Consider the following 19,579-nt stretch of genomic DNA (forward strand, 5'->3'; position numbering starts at 1 on the left):
CAAGATAATAGGATCATTCAATAAGTTAAGTATATAAAATCTGCAATGAAAAAACTTTCAATATAAAAGGTTTGCATAGCTGTCAAAAATTTAAAACAACTGATATACAATTTTCTTAATATGTATAACTAACTACCATCAATTATTCAAAAATGAAAAATCTAATTTAAAAGTGTACTTTTTATAAACAACATTTAGTGATCAAATTTCTGATTTTAGGGAATGTAAAACCATATCAAATTGACTCTTTGATGCTTAAGCAATACTATTGCCTGATGGAAAACTTTTATAAACAGTGAAATTTCTTCACTTAAGTTGAATAGTTGAACAGTAGTAGAATAAGTATTCAAAATGAGACACAACCAACTGTTTCAGCTCCCACTAGAAACTTATATTTATGAACATATTCAACGAGAAAAGCAAATTGCAGTAGAAAAAATATCTAAAAATTCCAATTAAGGGATTGTACACCTCACTCAGTTAACTCATAACAAAACTGCATTGTAATAAAATAAGATGGTTTCCAAGACAAATACCAAAAACCAATAAACAATTCATATGTTTTAGGAGACTAAAGCAACAGTGCTACTTAATTTGGAGAAAGTTAGAGGCTTGTAATGAGACTGGATACATCATTAAAAAGTAAACCATAAGCCAAAAAGCAAATCACTAACTGAGTGAAAGCATTCCGACTCCCAAATAAGAAAATAATTCAAAATTCAACCATCAGCCAGAAAAGTGATGCTACTGATCTGGGATGATTCACCTTTCTGTGACTTTTTTGGAAAACCAGTACATTATCACTGTAAAACACCTGAAAATACAGTAAAGCTTGCGATACTAGGGAAATAGTGCAATTAACAGAAAGGAGTGCTTTCATTTTCAGGATAATCCTTGTTTGCTCATTGCAGAATCAGTCTTTACAATCAAAGAAAAATTCTTCAGATTTCTTTTTATAACTCCCTTAAGAAATCATGACGTGGAGCCAAGTTTCACAGCAGAGAAAAAATAAAAACAAAAATACAAAAGTAGCTCAAACTTCTAAGACAAAGAACTCTGTTACTGATATAATAAGACTGGTAGACAGAAAGAATATTTAATTGTAGCTGCTGATTGTACTGAAAATAATTACGGTAAGTTACTAAGTTTAATGAATAAAATAAATAAATAAAAAAAAAAGGTAATTTATCCCTTAATTTGTCAAATAATCTAACGGTAGAAAATATAGAATTATATGGATACAAAGATTATCCTACATGGCAAACATTTTTTTCAGTATTTTTTAAAATAATTTTAGAGATCATATTCAATCACAAACTAATTTTAAAAAAATTATTCAACATCCAAGGTATTAAATTTCCACTAAATAAAACATTTTTGTAATTATGCATAACTTATATAATTTTTCATATCAAACATCCATATTCAACTGCAAGAACTCAACTGTATCACAGTATCTGTCATGACAGTGCTCGTGGAAATATATGTCCACTTACTCTAATTAACTGTATATAAATTATTTTACTGTCTCAAATAAAAACCAAATAAACTCACCTATTATCAGCATCATGATTACTACCATCTCCAGAACCACCTCTATGAAGCGGATTTGTACAAGGATTTCCAGTAAGACTCAACACTTCACACATTTGTCTACCATTTTTCCAGTGCTTTTCACACTCTTTCTCTAACTGAGTAACATAACTGTCCACTAAAGGACCACGAGCATGAACTCCAAATACAGATAGAGCGTGAGCAACCTAAAACAATTAAATTATTCTTAGCGGACATTGATATGATTATTTAATTTATACCCTACAGAAATAAATATATTGCACAGAATGTTACATATACTTATACTTGAATAAATTAAAAATAAATAAAAAATTTTACAACTACTTGTGATAAACATGAAGCAATTTCATGACAAGAATTTTAAAGAAAAATATAATACAAAAATAAATATTCTGCTAAGTATAACTGATTTTTTTTTTGGCAACTATAATATTATTATCTCTCTATAAACATACAAATAATAAAGTAAGACAGTATTTTGCAACATTAAGACAGATTCTCAACTTTTAAGAAATTAATATTTTGTCTTTATTTAAAAAATGCTCTAATTCAGCGATTTATCAATTTTCAAAATGTTTAAATTATTTTGTGTAATCGGGAAGTGCCTTTTTTGATTTCAGTTCTGCTTTATACGATAATTTACAGTTTACATTTTTATGCACACACATATTTTCACCAAATCTAGTTGTTACTTACATCAACTTAGATAAAATTGTTACTAAATTCACTTTACATTTTAGGAAGTGGACTAACCAATTTTGGTGAACCTTTTTTTTGTTTAGAGGAAACTCTTCTTGTGATCCCACCAAAAGTTTTTTGTAGATAGCTTGCTTAAAAGGTTTTTTAAATAAAATAAGTCTATACTGACATTAATTTTTATTTTTTTTTTATTTTAAGGAGATAAAGAATAAGATATTCTATAGATGAATTCAACATTAAAGACATGGAATGAAAATATATGTTAAGAAATCTACAGAAATGTAATGAAGATAGAAGATAATTAGCCAATGAACATCTGCACAAAAGGAGAATTGAATAAAAAACCAAGTAGTTACATACCATGTGAACAAAATATTATAATATTATGAATGAACAGAAGAACAAAAACTAAGGAAGCATTTAATAAAAATTACCAAATATTGTGAAATAAGATAATTTTTAAAGAAGTGCCTTGTGAAATGTTGTAATTGAGAGTATACTGCTGCATAGTAAGAAACAAATTAAGAAAAGTAAAAGAAAGGCTGGAGGCATTTGAAATTCAGCCATGGAAAATTAAATTAGGGAAAATCAAAAAGTAATGAAAGATTAAAAAAAATAGCTTAATCAGAACCATTAGAATAGTCAACTCGTTGAGATATATCATGACAGAAGAAGGATTAAAGTAAAACAATGATATTAATAATAATACAAGAAACAAAAGAGGCAAGAAAAGAGTAAAAAATTACTGATGATCTAAAAGAAAATGGAAGCAAATAGAAACTCAAAAGTTTAGCGATGGGAACAGAAGAGAAAGAATACAGACATGGTGAGAGATACCTTCCTCAAATTTTATGATAATGATACAAACCATTTTAAAATACATTTATTTTAGTTATTAATTCATCACTGTTTAGTATTGGAGTGTTTTAGCAAAATTACATACAAATGGTGTAATTGTAATATTCAAAACATTTTTACATAAAAATTTATGATAATTTAATAAAAAAGAAAGTAAAAATATAAAAAAAAAGCCAACAACCCAGAGTACATTATTTCACACTTAGCAGTAGTCTCTTTACATAATTACTTTTAGTTTATTTTCTTTAACAAGACAAATTTCTATCATTTGCATGTCTTTAGAGCAGCTTCTTTCATAATTTAAAAAAAAAAACAACATTGAAAACCCAGTGTTATAATTTTTTTTTTAATTTCAATGTTTTGAAATTGGAAACTTAAAAACCATATACTAATATCAACTTACCGCACCTTTCCTTTAATATAAATAAAACAGTGAAAATTATTTAATTTTAATTATATCATGGTAATTAATTATTTAACAGCCATATTTCTTTTCAGTGGCTCCATTCAAATAAATAATATTTATCAGAATCTCTTATATAAAAAAGTTAAACAATGTAGCCAGTACAACCATCTATATTGTCCCTTTGTTGCTAATTTATATAGGATATCTCATGAAGAAATGGAGAAACTTTCAAGACATGTTCGACTGATGAAAATAATGAAACGATTTCATATAAACATAGATCTGGAAAACTCTTATTTCAAATTACGGCTAGTGAAAGATTTCACCCAGATTTTAGCTCTTCTAATATAAAGAAGCCCTACTACAATTTTTGGGACCCAAATTAAGGAGTAAAGTTGGTGATTTGTTATGTAATTTGAGCTGGGAAATAGGATAAAACAGATCCCAGAACTGTACCTCTAATATTTTTTAAGATATCCAATGTTAAATATAAAATTCGGTGTCAGAAAACAAGTTTTTTTAGGTTTGTACTAAAACAGCTTGGTTAAATGACTAATAAATGCAGAAACTTTAGTGACAAAACCTATAGAGAATTTAATTCTGGTAAAATTAATGTAAATAAATCCAATAAAATTAGATAAAAACTTTTAAAGGTTTGTTTTTTATTGAAGGAAAACAGATGAAAAATAGATAGAAAATCATATTCTTCTGTACCTACTAAAAAACATTACTCTTAATGTACCGAAACAATAAACAAAAACATACATGAAACATTAACAGAATAACAAACTTCAATTGCAATAATTGTTTCAAATTATCTTCTTCACAATGTACACAGCACTCCGCCCGATGTAAAATATTTCTAGTACCTTTCCGTATGATCTCAGAATTGTTTTGTATATATTCAATAGCATTTTGTATTTTAATGAGTAACTTCTTAAGTATTAACCTATTTTTGTCATACTATCATTTTCATATGGCCCAGATGAAGAAATCTATTTGCAATCTAGTTTGTAAAGGTACATCCTCCAAAAGAGCTGGCAAATTATTTTTCAAGAAATGAACGTATGCATCTCCCACAAGATGTTCATTGAAAACAAATGGTCCCAGAATTTTGTCCTAAATAAGCCATAAAAAACATTAATGTGAAATCTATCTTAGAAACTAATTTCCAGAGTACCATGTGGATTGTCTTCTCTTCATAAATTACTATTTTTAGAATTGAAGACTCTGTTTCTCATAAAAGTTGCTTCATTAGTATATAAAATTGAATTTACCTTAACAGCATTGTCTGAAACCAATGACAGAACTTTAACTAAAGGAGGTAATCTATTGGCCAAAAATCTGAACCTTCTGCAGGTGGAAAGAATAAAGATTTTCTTTCTGTAGAATGGGCCACACTTTGATGTTTGACAAACCAAACTTTTCTGAGTTGGTGTTCAACAGAAAACAAACACATTGGAAATGACCCTTTTGTTTGTAAATGCTGATATACCAAAGAAAAGGTTTTCATATTTGAAATCTGCCTTCCAGGAAATCTCTCCTGACATTCATGTCAAGCAGCTTCAGAATTTCTGTTACAAAATCCATACAAAAAATTATATTGACATATTCCAAGTTAAAAAATTAAAACAGCATTTTTACACTACGATAAATAATACTTCAATTCTTTTATCTGCATGATAATTTATGACAACAGATTCAAACGAAGAACACACTTTTCATTGTGGACCAGCTTTTAGAATTGCCAAACTATAAAATAAAATTTGTTTAAATATTTCTAAAGTAACATACATTTCAATTTAGTTTTTTTATGTATTTATTTAGTTTTACCTATGTAAATTATTGAATACACACAGCTAAAATATTGTTTTATAAATTTTGTATAACTTTCAAAATTATTTTCAGTAATTAGCATTTTTGTTTTTAAAAAGAATGATTATTAGGTATGGAAAGAATAATACAATTATCTGTCTATTTTCCATCTGTTCTGCTATAATAAAAAACAGATTTTTAAAAGTCCCAAAAATATTAGGCCTTCTTTTTATTGGAAGAGCTGAAATCCTGGCAAAATCTTTTGCCAGCTGCAACTCAAAAATGAATTGTTTCTAGATCTATGTTTATGTAATTATTTTTCATTATTTTCACCAGTAGAACATGTCCTGAAAGTTTCTCAGATTCTTCGTGGGACATCCTGTATAAAGTATTCCCCTCTGGTTGTCATTCCTGGTACTAATTTTTAAATTAGACAGTATTCACAGAACACTATTCTCCAGAACACTTTGTTTAAAAAAAAATCCAGAAATATGGTTATTCCAACTACACATCTATGTTGAAACCTCCACACTAAATTTGATTATGTATGTTTTTAATTTATGTTGTCTTGAATAACTCATAATTATTATATAATAAATTAAATGATTTCAATGAACTTCAGGATCAATATAACATAAATGACTGCGTAGATAATTCAAACAGGATTTTTGTTTGTTTTTGTTGGCTGTAGTGGCCTTCTACGTTACAGCTTTATCATTCATTATTTTTCCCTCCTTTTATATAAGGGTTGTTTCTTTGTCAGTTGATTTTGTTAGCCTGCTTTACGTAATTTCATTACAGAAGTGATGGATGTATAAACTTTTAAATAAATATTTTTTAATATAAAATTTATTGAAAATTAATAAAATAATTAAAATGATGGTACATTTAGCTGAGGAAAATATCAAGGAAGATGCAATTTTAATTGTAAACTAAATTGTATTGCAAGTGAGCGGTTATTTTTTTTTTAACATTACTTTTAAATATTTTTAGCAAAACAATAATTTCAGTCAATATTCGTTGTAAAACTGACAAATTCATAATTTAAAAACGAACAATCCATAAAATTATAAACTTCTCAATTAATGGTGAAGTATTCCATAATTGTTAATTAAAAAGTGGTAAAACCTTTCAGTTTGAAATAATCGTTATGGTATTTATTTATTTTTTTCATAATTGTTTGTTCAATTCCATGTTTACAATAACTGATCTAGCCTTAACCTATCAAAAATATTATTATTAAGACTTATATTATAAGGGGTTTCTTTTAATAAGGTGCTCTGCTAAATTAAAATTATTATTTTCTTTATGAGAGAATACAAATTTATTGATGACTGATGCCTCTGTTATAAGTAAACTCAAGTTATAAATTATACAAAAATAAAAATAAAAGTGTAAAGATTCAATATAAAACATATATAGAGTGTTTCTATAACTATGTTAAAGGATAAGACTTAAGGAATGCTTCAGTTAACTTGAAACATTTTAATGTAATAAAATAAACATTAGATTATTTTATGAAAGTTACTGCAGTCATGTTTAAACAGTTTATCATAAGAATATCAAGTTCATGAACTTGATATTCTAGTCAGTACACTGACTACAGTGTACTCACAATTCATTAAATTGAAACTGGCATTAATTTTAAACTGTTCACTTTTTTCTGTAGATTTTGTTTTATAACTTTCATATCAGTAATTAATCTGTTTATATTATACACTTTCTTTCATACAAAGAGTAATTGCATTTAAATTTGCTACCTCAATCAAACGTACAAATCTTAGACTATTAAGGCATATTCAACTTGTAAAAAGTTACAATGCAATGCTATAAGAAAAATAAATGTCTCAAAAAATATAAATTGTAGCATATAATAAAGAATCTGTAAAGAAAAATAATTATGCACACCTTTCCTTGATGATATTCTCGTGTGTAATGTGCTGGTAAATTTTCCTGATATGTTGCAGTAGCAAGAGGCAATACTTTATTACAACGACCTTTACTAAATCGTACATCTGTATCTAATAATGAATATAATGAACCAATTGCTTGTTCGTAATTATCTGAATCATCACCATCAAAGTAAAATTTAAATAAATTATTAGCTACTTCAAACCATGTGCCAACATTGGGAATCTAGAAAAAAAATTACATCCTTTTCTGAATAAAATTACATGAGAAATTATCAGCAGTAATTCACATAACCACTTGAAAGGACTGAAGAGAAAATTTTCTGGAGGCCTTTCATGATTTTATTGATATTATTCAACATAAGTAAAATTAAGTTCATTTCTGAACTTAACATTCATAGCTAGGAGATATAACTTTTACAGTAACTTAGATTAACAATCAATATATGTGTCTTTACTTAATATTTATACACTGGAAATAAACAATTACATAAAAAAATTGTGCTTTTAGGTATTTTGAAACTATCTTAAGTATTCTGCAGAGAGTTCATATACAAGTTCATCCTTGAAGTAATAATGATTTTTTTTCTATGATGATTATACTAAGAACTCAATATTGCATCAATATTTATAGTAGATCCTACTAAAAAGCACTTCGTCCACATATGCTCTGCATTCAAAGGAGTATGTGATACGCTACACATAGTACAATACGAAATGCAGATTGGCAAAATGTTTAAGAAAAATTACGAGTCACTGGTTGATGACAATTTTTGGTTGTACTGTTACCATTAATGCATTCTTCATGACTATAATTTGGCACTGCTCCTGTATTATCAATGTAGATATAACATAATGGAAGAACCTAGGCTGCAAATAATGAACAAAACAATTGAGGAAGTAAATAAATATCATTGAAATAAAATATTAAGTTAATAAAAAATAATTCAGTAGAATTCTATGTGAGTAAATAAATATGTAACACTGGTAAACATTGGTATAAATAATGCTTTATATGTCAGAATAAAGAATTAACAAAAAAAATTAATATTTTCTATCAATAGAAATTTCTAAACTCATATTTATAAACAATTTCTAATTATTCTTTTTAAACTGGAATGTTCAATGTTATGAGAACATATTGTGCCCATTTACAATCAAATAATAAACATTAGACAACATAATATATAACATATGGTATAATAAAGTTATTATTGAAAACAAATGACTAGACTGTTTTTTTTTTTGTTTGGAAAAATATTTTATAAAACATTTTAAATTGTTTGGATCATATTCATTATATCACATTTAAAAATTGTTAATAAAAATGGTTTTTTAAGATGCAACCATAGCATTGTAAAGTATTGGTACTTACGTATTAACGTCACCACAGCTACAGCTTTATTTAAAAACAAAGTAGTCAATCGGATTTCGGTGGAAAATGGGCCGATATAGAGTTTAACATAGATTCAAAATGTAAATATAAATTTATTTATTTTATAAATATAATTTAACCAAACTTAACCAACGCTCGCTTTGCTCGCTAACCTTGACTAATTAACAGAAGTGTTTTGATTATTTGAATAATAAATAATTGCAATAATTACTGAATTTATTAAATAAATACTCAAAAAATTACGGTGTTAATTAGTCAAGGTTAGCGAGCGTAAGTTAAATTTGGTTAAATTATATTTATAAAATAAATAAATATAAATAACCATTTATTAAAATTAATAAAGAGACTGTTCATTTTCCATCGAAATCTGATCGACTACTTTGTTTTTAAATAAAGCTGTAGCTTCGGTGGCGTTAATACGCAAGTACCGGTATTTTCATATCACCTGTTTATAATTTTATAGTTCACAAGTAATTATAATGGTTTTGATGAAATAGTCTGCAGCAATTTCATGGCTATAGGAATCATAAGAGTTGATAAAATCACCAATTACTTCCAACAAAAAAATCATAAACATAAAATATGACAGAGACATAAGTGTGGGTACCTTTAGATCCATTAACCAACCATATCTTTAGATCAGTAAATCATATAATAATAGCAATAAGTGGTTTTTTATTGTGAAATAATAACAATGTACAAAAATTTTTTAAATATACGTGATGACTTATATAAATATCAAATTTCACAGCAATTCTGACTGGTCACAATAAAAAAAAATTCATGACAAGATGAAGAAATGCAGGAATTCCTTATGACTGATACTAACGAACTCATCAATTTTTACAAAAGTATAAGTCCAGCCAATCAAAGTTTCTAAAATGCCATTAAATAATGAAAATTGCTATAAATTGGGAAAAGTGATTCTGTACTGGGATTGTAAATGTACTGAGAGATAAAAATATCTATAAAAATTTATTATTCTACCCAAAATTAAATACAACAAATTTTATCAAAATTCTACGTTTTTATCAAAAACATTTTCAAAATACTAGGCTTATTCATAAAGAAAGGGCCGTCAGCTTATATTTAAATATTGGCAGGTCTGAACACAGTTTCTCACATGCAGGGCCATCATAGACTATTTATGAAGCCAGTGCAGTTGTTGTTTTGATTCAGCCTGCCGGTGAATGCAGATCGCAATGTCCATGATAATCATTTCTCCCGCCAGATGTGAAGTGCATGTTGTGATTCAATTTTTGTGTGCAAAAGTATCTTCAGCTGCTGAAATTCTTCGGGAGTTGTGCCCAGTGTATGAACCTCAGTAATGAGAGAAGAAAAGGTTAGATAATGGTGTCAAAACTTTAAAAATGGTCGCACAAATGTGCATGACAATAAATAATAGTGGAGTGGCAGACCCAGTATTCAGACTAATGAAATTGTTGAACCAGTGAACTGAAAACTGCAATATGATCAGCGATTGACAATTAGGGCTCTGGCTGATGAATTTCCGCATGTTGGACGAACCTCTATCTACACAGAAAAGCACAAATATCATGAATTGTGTGCAAGGTGGGTACCGAAAATGCTCACTGACCAACACAAAAAGTAAACAATGTGCAGTGGATGAGCATTTTTGGATCTCTATTGACAAGATGATGATGATTTGTTTTCCAACAATGTTACAGGCTATGAGACGTGGATATCCTACACCAATGCTGAATCGAAACAACAGTCAATGCAGTGGCACCATTCAAGTTCCCCAAAACCAAAAAAATTTAAGCAATCTCCGTACAAGTCACAATGGCTATCATTTTTTGGGACAAAAAGAGGCATCATTTTGGTTGATTCAATGGAACATGGATCGACAATTACAGCTGATGTGTACTACGAAAAGCTCACCAAAGTGAGACTTCCGATCCAAAATTGACAACACGGGAAACTGTCATATGGCATAATCCTCCTTCACAACAACACATCACTACCTTAACCAAGAAGATTCAAGATTTTCATTGGGAACTTTTTGACCACCTTCCATATAGTCCCTCCCAACCTTGCACCTAGCGACTATTTCCTCTTCTTGCATTTGAAAAAGTGGCTAGGTAGACAATGGTTTGAAAACGACGAGGAACTCAAGACTGCCATTGTCAACTGGATCAATTCCCAGGCGGCGAAATTCTATCCAGAGGGGTTACAAAAACTGGTGCAGCAGTACAAAAGGGTGAAGTAGATATGTAGTAAACTAACACTGTAAGTAAAAACCTTTTCTCACGAGTTAATTTTTTTTAATGACCAAACGATCCTTACTTTATGAATATGCCTTTTATTAAGTTTGAAAATTTTTCAATTATCCTATAAAAAGCAGTTATAATTCTTAACATTGGCAACCAAATAGTTTGTTTTTTTTATGCATGTTCATACAGAAGACTATAAATTTACAATGAACAAAAATAAAAATTTGTTCAAAATGAATGATTGTAAAATAGTAGTTTATAATCAACCCTATAATGCTTAAGAAACTTAGCTACAATTCTTAAGATTGGAACTGTAAATAACCTCACACAAACCTTCTATACATTTCTTTATATTTAAATGAATGAAGCAATTCTTCCAAACTGGAACTTTTTTTAATGAATTGTATTAAACAACTGAGCCTGCACTCATGTGAAGTCCCTCAACCAAGAATTCTAAAATGTCAGCCAGTAACATAAATCATTTTATAACAAAGGTTATCTTTTTTTTAATAATTTTGTAAAAATGACCAGTAGAATATGCGAATTGATCACATAAGATTACTTGCAAAGATGTACAAATATTTTATTTTATTCACAAATATCTTAGTGATAATAAAATAATAAGCAGATGATTAGGTATCATTACCTAACACTTTTTTTGTACTTAAAGTAGCACTGACTGCAGTGATTAGCCATAAAAAAATTAACAGCATGCAATGAACTAAGACTAGAGTTCTTAATTTTGATAGCCAATGAGAAATGTTCATTGTACACGGCTTTGGACATTGGCAATTTACCTTCCTTCACATGCTTTAATTTCCAGAATGTTATTCCTTAAGACATTTCTGGGATTTGAGAACCTTCAAGTTATACAGAATGACTTTATCTTAACCATGGCCTAAAGTATTTATAAAATGTTACTTAAACTTTCAAATCTTTCAAATACTACCTTTCCAATATCTTATCAGCTTGACTTGATTAATACCTTATCATTAGTCAGGCTATATTCAGAGCTCTAGAACAGAAAAAGCAACTACTAGAAAAGCTGACAAAGCTACCATTCTGCTAAGGAAACAGTTTTTCCAATGGCGTGCCTTCTCAATATTGGAGAACTAGTGCTGTAGCCAACTAAGATGCTTAGGTTCCACTGTACATAAGGAAGAAGGGAAAGGATAGATAGAAGGAGGTGATAATCAACTTAAAGGCACAGTAAACCTCTGGAGAGATTAAAGCAAGCTCTCATCAATCTGCTCACATTATAAACATAAAAATTGTGGTAATTGTACCTTTGTTGATCTCTCCTTCCTACTCATAACAACATTGTAGCTTCCTCAATCCATCTGAACTGAGACAAGTAGGTTGTATCTAAATCATTTCATTACCTTCAAGGAGGTTTAATTTTAAAAATGGTTTGTCCAAGAGAGTGGTTGTCTCCCTCACAATTTCTAATTAACCTGAAGTAGAAATTTAATAGTCATTTGAGGCTTAGATAAATAAAAAAGTATTATGTCGTTCCAATGTTTTTTAAATGTTAAGTGACTTTTGTATGTTATGTGGCATGGTATACAGCTTGGGTATAGAATAAAGGCTGCAACCAAATCAAAACCTGGGGTTGCCATTCCATACTCTAAAAATAGAGAACCTGCATTATGCAAGAAAAAAATAATAAAGAATTCAAATAAACTTACCACAAAATGGCTAGAGGAGGTTGTATGTCTCCCAACATTATCATCAAAACCTTTATTGAGAGCTTGATCAATATGTTGTTTTAAAAAGTTCTTAAAAGAGTGTTCTAAACAAATAAAAATTATATAACAAAACTTCATGACTCAAGATATTATTAATAGAATGAAGTATATTACGCATTATTTATTAAATATTAAAAATACTTTGTAACAATCTGATACAGATTGTTTTTAATAATACCATGTCCATAAATATGGTGAATTTATTAAAAATTGGAAGTACCTGGTTTTACCATAGTGGTGATCATGTATTACCATCATTTATTTAAAAGAATCAGCAAATATTATTCTCCTAATGAAAAAAGATTATAATAAACTACAGCTTTTGTCAACTATTTTATGAAATATTTTATTAAATGCAGGAGGAATGTTTGAAAATTTTTAAACAAGGTTCTTCTATGAATAATTCATGAGAAAAGATTTTTAAACTATGATTTACAATTAAAGTTTTAAAACTGATACACAGTTAGTAACAAGAAAAAAATTAATGCGCGAGTTTTATTAATTTAAACTATTGTGCGAGTTTTATTTAACACTGAGACATGACAAGACCAAACTGAGAAGAATATATACCCAAAGTTCAAACGGAACTGTAAATAAAGTAATGAGGCTAGTTTTTTTTTGGCAGCAAAAGTGGCAACACTGTAAAGTTACTAGTAAACATATGGTTGTATAAACAGCTGATTTATGTTAGGTATTAATATTTTTAGTCTATTATTGCCACGTGAGACGTAAACAAGCTTTTTGTAAAACAAGCTTTTGTTGTGTATTACAAAATTGAGTGATACTAATAATTATAAGTAACATTGTACAATCAAGTTTTGTGTTAAACTCAGTGAGAATGCTACAGAAACTTTTTCAAAATTGAAAAGAGCGTATGGAGATTACACACTGTCACAAGCCCACATTTTTAAGTGGTTTAAAGCATTTTCAGATGGCTGGGAATCAGTTGCAGACGATCCATGCTCTGAAAGACTGTTAACATCAAAAAGTCACGACAATGTTGGGCGATTCAGAGACTTGATACAGTACAATCAGCAATTAACTTTCAGAATGATTGCAGAACAACTGAATTTGAACCATACCACAGTCCATCAAATTTTGAAACACGAATTGAATATGAAAAAAGTTTGTGCAATATTGGTCCCAAAAAACCTCACTGTTGAACACAAAAACAACAGGGTTGAAGTGTGTCACAATCTTCTAGGGGGAATTGAAACTGATCCTGATTTTCTAAAAAAAGTTATATTGGTGATGAACTTTGGATATTTGAGTTCGACCCAGAAACAAAATGCCGGAGCAAGAAGTGGCAGACGTCAAACTCACCACATCCCAAAAAAGCAAAAAACGAGCAAATCAAAACCATGCTAATTTGTTTCTTCTATAGTAATGGCATTGTCGATAAAGAGTTTTTGCCTGCAGGACAGATTGTAAATCAATATGTTTACAGAGAAATTCTTGAAAACGTGCGGAAAAAAGTTTTCTGCGTGAGACTACCCATCAAAGACAACTGGATGCTCCATCATGACAATGCACCTTGTCACAGTACACTCCCAATTAACGAGTTTTTAGTAAAGAAAAACATTCCTATAGCTCTTCAACCACCTGACTTGAGCCTGGACTTTTTTTGTTCCTGACTTTAAAAAACACACCTCAAAGGAAACCCCACTTTGCAACAGTAGAAAACATTTTAAAAAATGTAACCGGCCATCTGAAGGATATTCTGGTTTCTGAGTTCCAACACTGCTATGAAGAGTAAGAAAACCGTTTGAAGGTTGCATGGTTTCTCAAGGGAATTATTTCAAAGGTTGTAGAGTCCATGTATAATTGGATTGTAAATAAATTTTTTTCTGAAGCAGTAACATTACTTTATTTATAGACCTTGCATATTAATGTATTAGTTTTAATATTAAATGAAATATAAACCACCATAACATAGGAAATAGTAGCGTTAAACTTACCACATTAATTCCAAAAACCAATTTTTATAATTTACTATATGTTTTAATATAATTATAGAATTTAATAACAACTGAAGATGTAGGAGATCCTGCAAATTAATATGGCAAGTTTAACTTCTATATTTACTGTGTTCTGGTGGTTTATGTCATTTAATATTAAATTTTATTAGCACAATTGTCAATAAAAATGAATGATGATAAACATTCTCAACATTAAAGTTTATACTAATTATGAAGTCCATTAGATTTTCATAATCTGATAAGCCAAGGAAGGGGCCTAGATGTCATAAGACACTATTGATTTTTTTTTTACACATATCCAATAATACAAATTTTGTAAAAAGGATAACCATTCATTCTCTATCTCGCAATTAACAAAATCAAAATATTTCAATTTTCATCAACAGAAGGGAGGAAATAATTATTTTTATTTTAATTAACTGAAGGCTTGGGAGGAAGGGTCTCTCACCTCTTAACAACATTACGGGTTTTATATATCTTTAAAAAATTACGTACTTTGAAAATTACAAAACTTCAATATTTTCAATGAAGGCCTAAGGAATCTAATGTACTTCATAGAACTTGAATTCAACAGGGTTCAAACTTTCATGCCCTAAAATTTTAATGGGCCCCAAGAAACAAGCAACTTCAAAAAAGAACAGATTAAATATTTCAATTTTTAATTAAAGGAGGTTATATTCCATTCAGGGGAAAGGAGACATGAACCTCACATGTCTTTTAACCTGTGTAGTATTACATCCTTAACTGTTTCTGAATAAATAAAAACACTTTGAAATCAATGAATTTCTTTCATGAACAGAAAATCCAATATAAAACTGACAATGTAAATTAATTTGCATGAATTACAAGTACAAAACTAGTGAATTGAAGTAGTTATTGTATATTATTAAATAATTTAAATTACATAAATTTTGTATTACAGCATTAAACCTAAATAATAAATGAAATTCACACAGCAACAAGGTTCAAATATTAGAACATCATAACTTTTGCAAAGCTGTAATTAAGAAGAAAGACAACCCAAATTTTATGGAAATAAAAACAGCATATATATATATATATATATATATATATATATATATAAAATAAAGCTTAGTTTAAATTTAACCATATTATGAATTTCAAAATGTTTGCACATCAATGAAATCCGTAGAGTTTATGTATTCTTTAGTATATTTCAATTTACATAAGAGCTTTCCAAGCCCCCCACAAATCAATAATTTGGATGTTTTTTAATAAATACATTTTTTTTTAAATTATTTAATGAAAATGTTTACAGAGCTTGTTTTTTGTTTAATGGTTTTAATAAATTAAAATTTAATCTAAAACTGAGCTGATGTACCGTTCTATTTCTAAATATAAAATCACAAAGGGAAATTTTAGGCAACAGTTTAATATTTTATACCACAATTCAATACCACTGTTACCCTAAATAATACTTTCATTCAGTTGTTGATATTTGCATGCAGCTCTTTATCTTTTAACTTAATATGTTCATTAAGTTTTATATTCTTCAAACATGTTAAGTTCATAAGTTTTACATGGTATGTGTAAAATATACTACTTATTAAAATATCTATAAAACTTACCAGAATCACCCTCCCTCTCACTGGCAGAGAAATATTCAAAGCCAAAACTATTGTGGTTTTGATCTGTATCTGCAATAAAAAGGATTTGGACAGTAAAAGAAGAAACCAATATTAAAAAAAAATTAATAATTGAATAGTAACCACAAAAAATATACGTTTAGTAAATGTAATGAACTCAAAATATACAATATTTTGATTAGAAAATACAGTTGCTTTTTGAAGAAGCCCATAGTTTAATAGAGGTCAGAGAAAACATTTTATTACAGTTTTAATTAATGGAACCTTGACTTATATTAACTTTCTAATTACACTTTTATTATTTCCTCATTTAATTACTTCTTCATTTATTTTGCAAATAAATGAAGTTGATAAATTACCCAGTAGACAAGATAAGCCTACAATTTATTCATAACCTACAGTACTGTAGAGAGAATATTTATCCATTTACTTTTGTTGTGTATGGCTTCACCTCCAGCCATACATGTTACTTTATAAAAAAAAATAGTATTTTGTATAAAATTATTTGTACATAGTCTGTACAAAAAATTCCAGGACTGAGGCTACAAAACAAAAGAATTGGAATAAATTATTCAGATTTAAGCTTCTACTTCCAACAAGATACAACATTTAGATTGGTTATAAACACAATTCTTTTGTAATCACCTTTAGAATGTTTATAATACTTTCTTCTATGGTGTCTACCAGCTCGAAGACCCTCCATCATAGGCATCTTGATTTTAGGAAAGAGAAAATAGTCCGCAGGGACTATATTTGGCAGTATGGAAGGTGGTCCAGCACTGTCAGCTATCATTTGGCCAAAAAAGGTTGGCTGTGTGAGCTGGCACATTGTCATGAAACAGAAACCAATCCTTGGTTTTATGAAAATGCAGTTGCAAGCAACAAATTCAATCCAGTAAACGTTTCAACATGTCTTGGTAGACAGCAGTAGGCACTCTGTTTACCAATTTACTTTAGAAGACTATTGCTTAATTATTAAGCATGTATAAAAACAACTTAATTTGATTCTCGAGGCTTGATTTACACAAACCAAAGGCCTCAGTCTCATATGACACAAATTCATTAAATGAAACAGCAACAAAGTTTTGACCTAGAACGGCCCAAGTTCCATTGGATTTAGTTACAACAAAAAAAAACCCATTAAAACTGACCTAATTGGAAACTCCATTCTACAAATTTCCATGCACTTCAAAGAAATTCCTGAACTGAGTTTAATTATTCAAATAAAATTAACCTCCAATCTGGTCTGCTTTCAGGGGTGAGGTTAATGACTTCAACCTTCCACTCACACCTTTATCACAAAATAAAATCACAAAACAAATAATTTCATTTATTGAAAATGCCTACAAAATGGCATTATATATTCAAAATGCCTACATTTGGCCAATTAATCCCAAAACAGATCCATAGCTACCTGGACTGCTACTATAACTAGGAGAGCATCAAAATCCCTCAGCAGCTTTCCTTAAGCCTAAAAACTTAAGGAAGCCAGCAACTATTAGCAATTCAGTGTGTCTTCCAATTGATTTGCAGATTAAGATTAAGAAAAAAATTGATTTTCTCTTGTTCCCTAATAATTTTGATATGCAGTAGTTCATACCTTATACAAGACGTGGAACAGTGTCCATTAACTTTACAGACTGGGCAGAGGCCAGAATCAATCAAAATAAACCTAATTAATTTGTCCCTAAATCCATCACAACCAGACAAAAATTGAGAGTAATAATGATTGGAAGAAACCCACCTAGCAACTAGCTAATATCAGATAAAATGTCATGCATGTAACTACTATCAGAATATTCATTCCACCTAACTTCCAAGATTCAAAACCTTGGTCTTCAACTTCTCATCTATGCCCAGGAATGAGTTGACATGCTTTTTTTGAAAATATAATGCAAATTATGCTGAGATAAGGATGTATGTAGATTGGTTTCACATCAGCAGTATTTGAAATTCCCTCTCACAAGACAGTTCTGCAACCACCAATGACTAACAAGGGAAAGCACTGGACTCGTAACAGAATGCCCCTATAACATTATACTCAAGTGATCCCTAATGAGCACAGCACAAAGCATTAGAATCTCACAAATAACTTTGTAAAGAACACTCACGGTTCAAAATGTTAACTCCAATCAGGTTGGATAACTCTACAAATGCTGAAGAAAGAAAGCATTACACATCTTCTTCGAAATTTTCTGAAAGTGCTGCTCAAATTGAATATTCTCATCAAGGATCACATCCAGATACTTCTGAAGAAAGACCTACCTAATGGGTAAGCCTACATAAGCCCACATTTTGGCTGACCGATCTGTGAACAAGATCATGATGTTCTTTTCGGGACTAAAGACAACCTTACAACTTTAAAACCTTGCAAGCCTAAGTTGCTAATTCCTCAAGATTACTTCAACCAAAAAAGTCCATCATCTGTATAAGTAACAATGTGACAACCACTGGGGTAATATCAAATGCAAACTAGGTAACAGAAAGATTTTCTCTTTTGGACTTATAATCACTGAATCTTGATAATAAATATTATTAAAGAATCAAATATATAATTAATAAAAATAGCATATAATCAACAATTAATGAAAATTGTCGATAAATTCCTAGAAATAATTAATAGGTGATAAAAAATACTAAAACTCACTAGAATTTGGATGACGGCAAAGATCTACCATAGAATTTAATAAATATGCCTGCCAATCTTCAATTATTTTATTTTCAATTTCTACATAGACAAATTCTTGATTAGCAGGTATAGCAAATAATGAATTAGCACTGAAATAAAAAGAAAATACATATAATACATAATAATACTAAAGCACTAGAAGTTATGTGATAGCAGTTTACATTAATCTACAAAGATAATTTACTCTGTTCCACAATTAATGGCCAAAAAAGTTAACTTCTGCTGTTCAGCAACATGTATTTGGTATGTATGTGCATGTATCTATGTTCATAAACTTCAGAACATCTAAAGAAAAAAAACAATAATTTTTACACAGAAAATTTATAATTTTTCAGATTCTTCTATGGCCTAGTGAGCCTTCTTCCTTTGAAGTATTCTTTAAGGATTAAATTTAAATATTACATTACTAAAGGGGAAAAAAGGAATAGCTTTTTATAGGTAAAAAATATATATATATATGTATATATTAGGCCTCATAAAAAGCAATTAGGTCTCATTTTCAAATAATTTATTTTAAATCTATTAAAAATAACTATTAAAAAAAAAACTTCAATACGGATATTAACAAACTATAACTTATAACAAAGCTGTTATAAGTTTTACAAGTATGAAATCTCAATAATTTTGATTTTGTCATTCTTAAACATATTCCTACCACCATAA

General features: G+C 29.0%; 1 protein-coding gene across 7 annotated transcripts in view; it reads right to left on the minus strand.

The window, feature by feature from the left end:
* Positions 1-19,579, minus strand: part of LOC142325241 (nonsense-mediated mRNA decay factor SMG8) — a 73,440-nt gene that overhangs the window by 25,531 nt on the left and 28,330 nt on the right. For all 7 annotated transcript variants that reach the window (XM_075366727.1, XM_075366731.1, XM_075366728.1 and 4 more), the window contains 5 exons: positions 18,875-19,005; positions 16,210-16,278; positions 12,582-12,685; positions 7,262-7,489; positions 1,555-1,760 (listed from right to left, as the gene is read on the minus strand). In XM_075366727.1, coding sequence (XP_075222842.1) covers positions 1,555-1,760; positions 7,262-7,489; positions 12,582-12,685; positions 16,210-16,278; positions 18,875-19,005 — 738 coding nt within the window. The remainder of the gene's footprint in view (positions 1-1,554; positions 1,761-7,261; positions 7,490-12,581; positions 12,686-16,209; positions 16,279-18,874; positions 19,006-19,579) is intronic.

The sequence above is a fragment of the Lycorma delicatula genome, chromosome 5 (assembly GCF_047948215.1).
Source record: "Lycorma delicatula isolate Av1 chromosome 5, ASM4794821v1, whole genome shotgun sequence".
Lineage (NCBI taxonomy): Eukaryota > Metazoa > Arthropoda > Insecta > Hemiptera > Fulgoridae > Lycorma > Lycorma delicatula.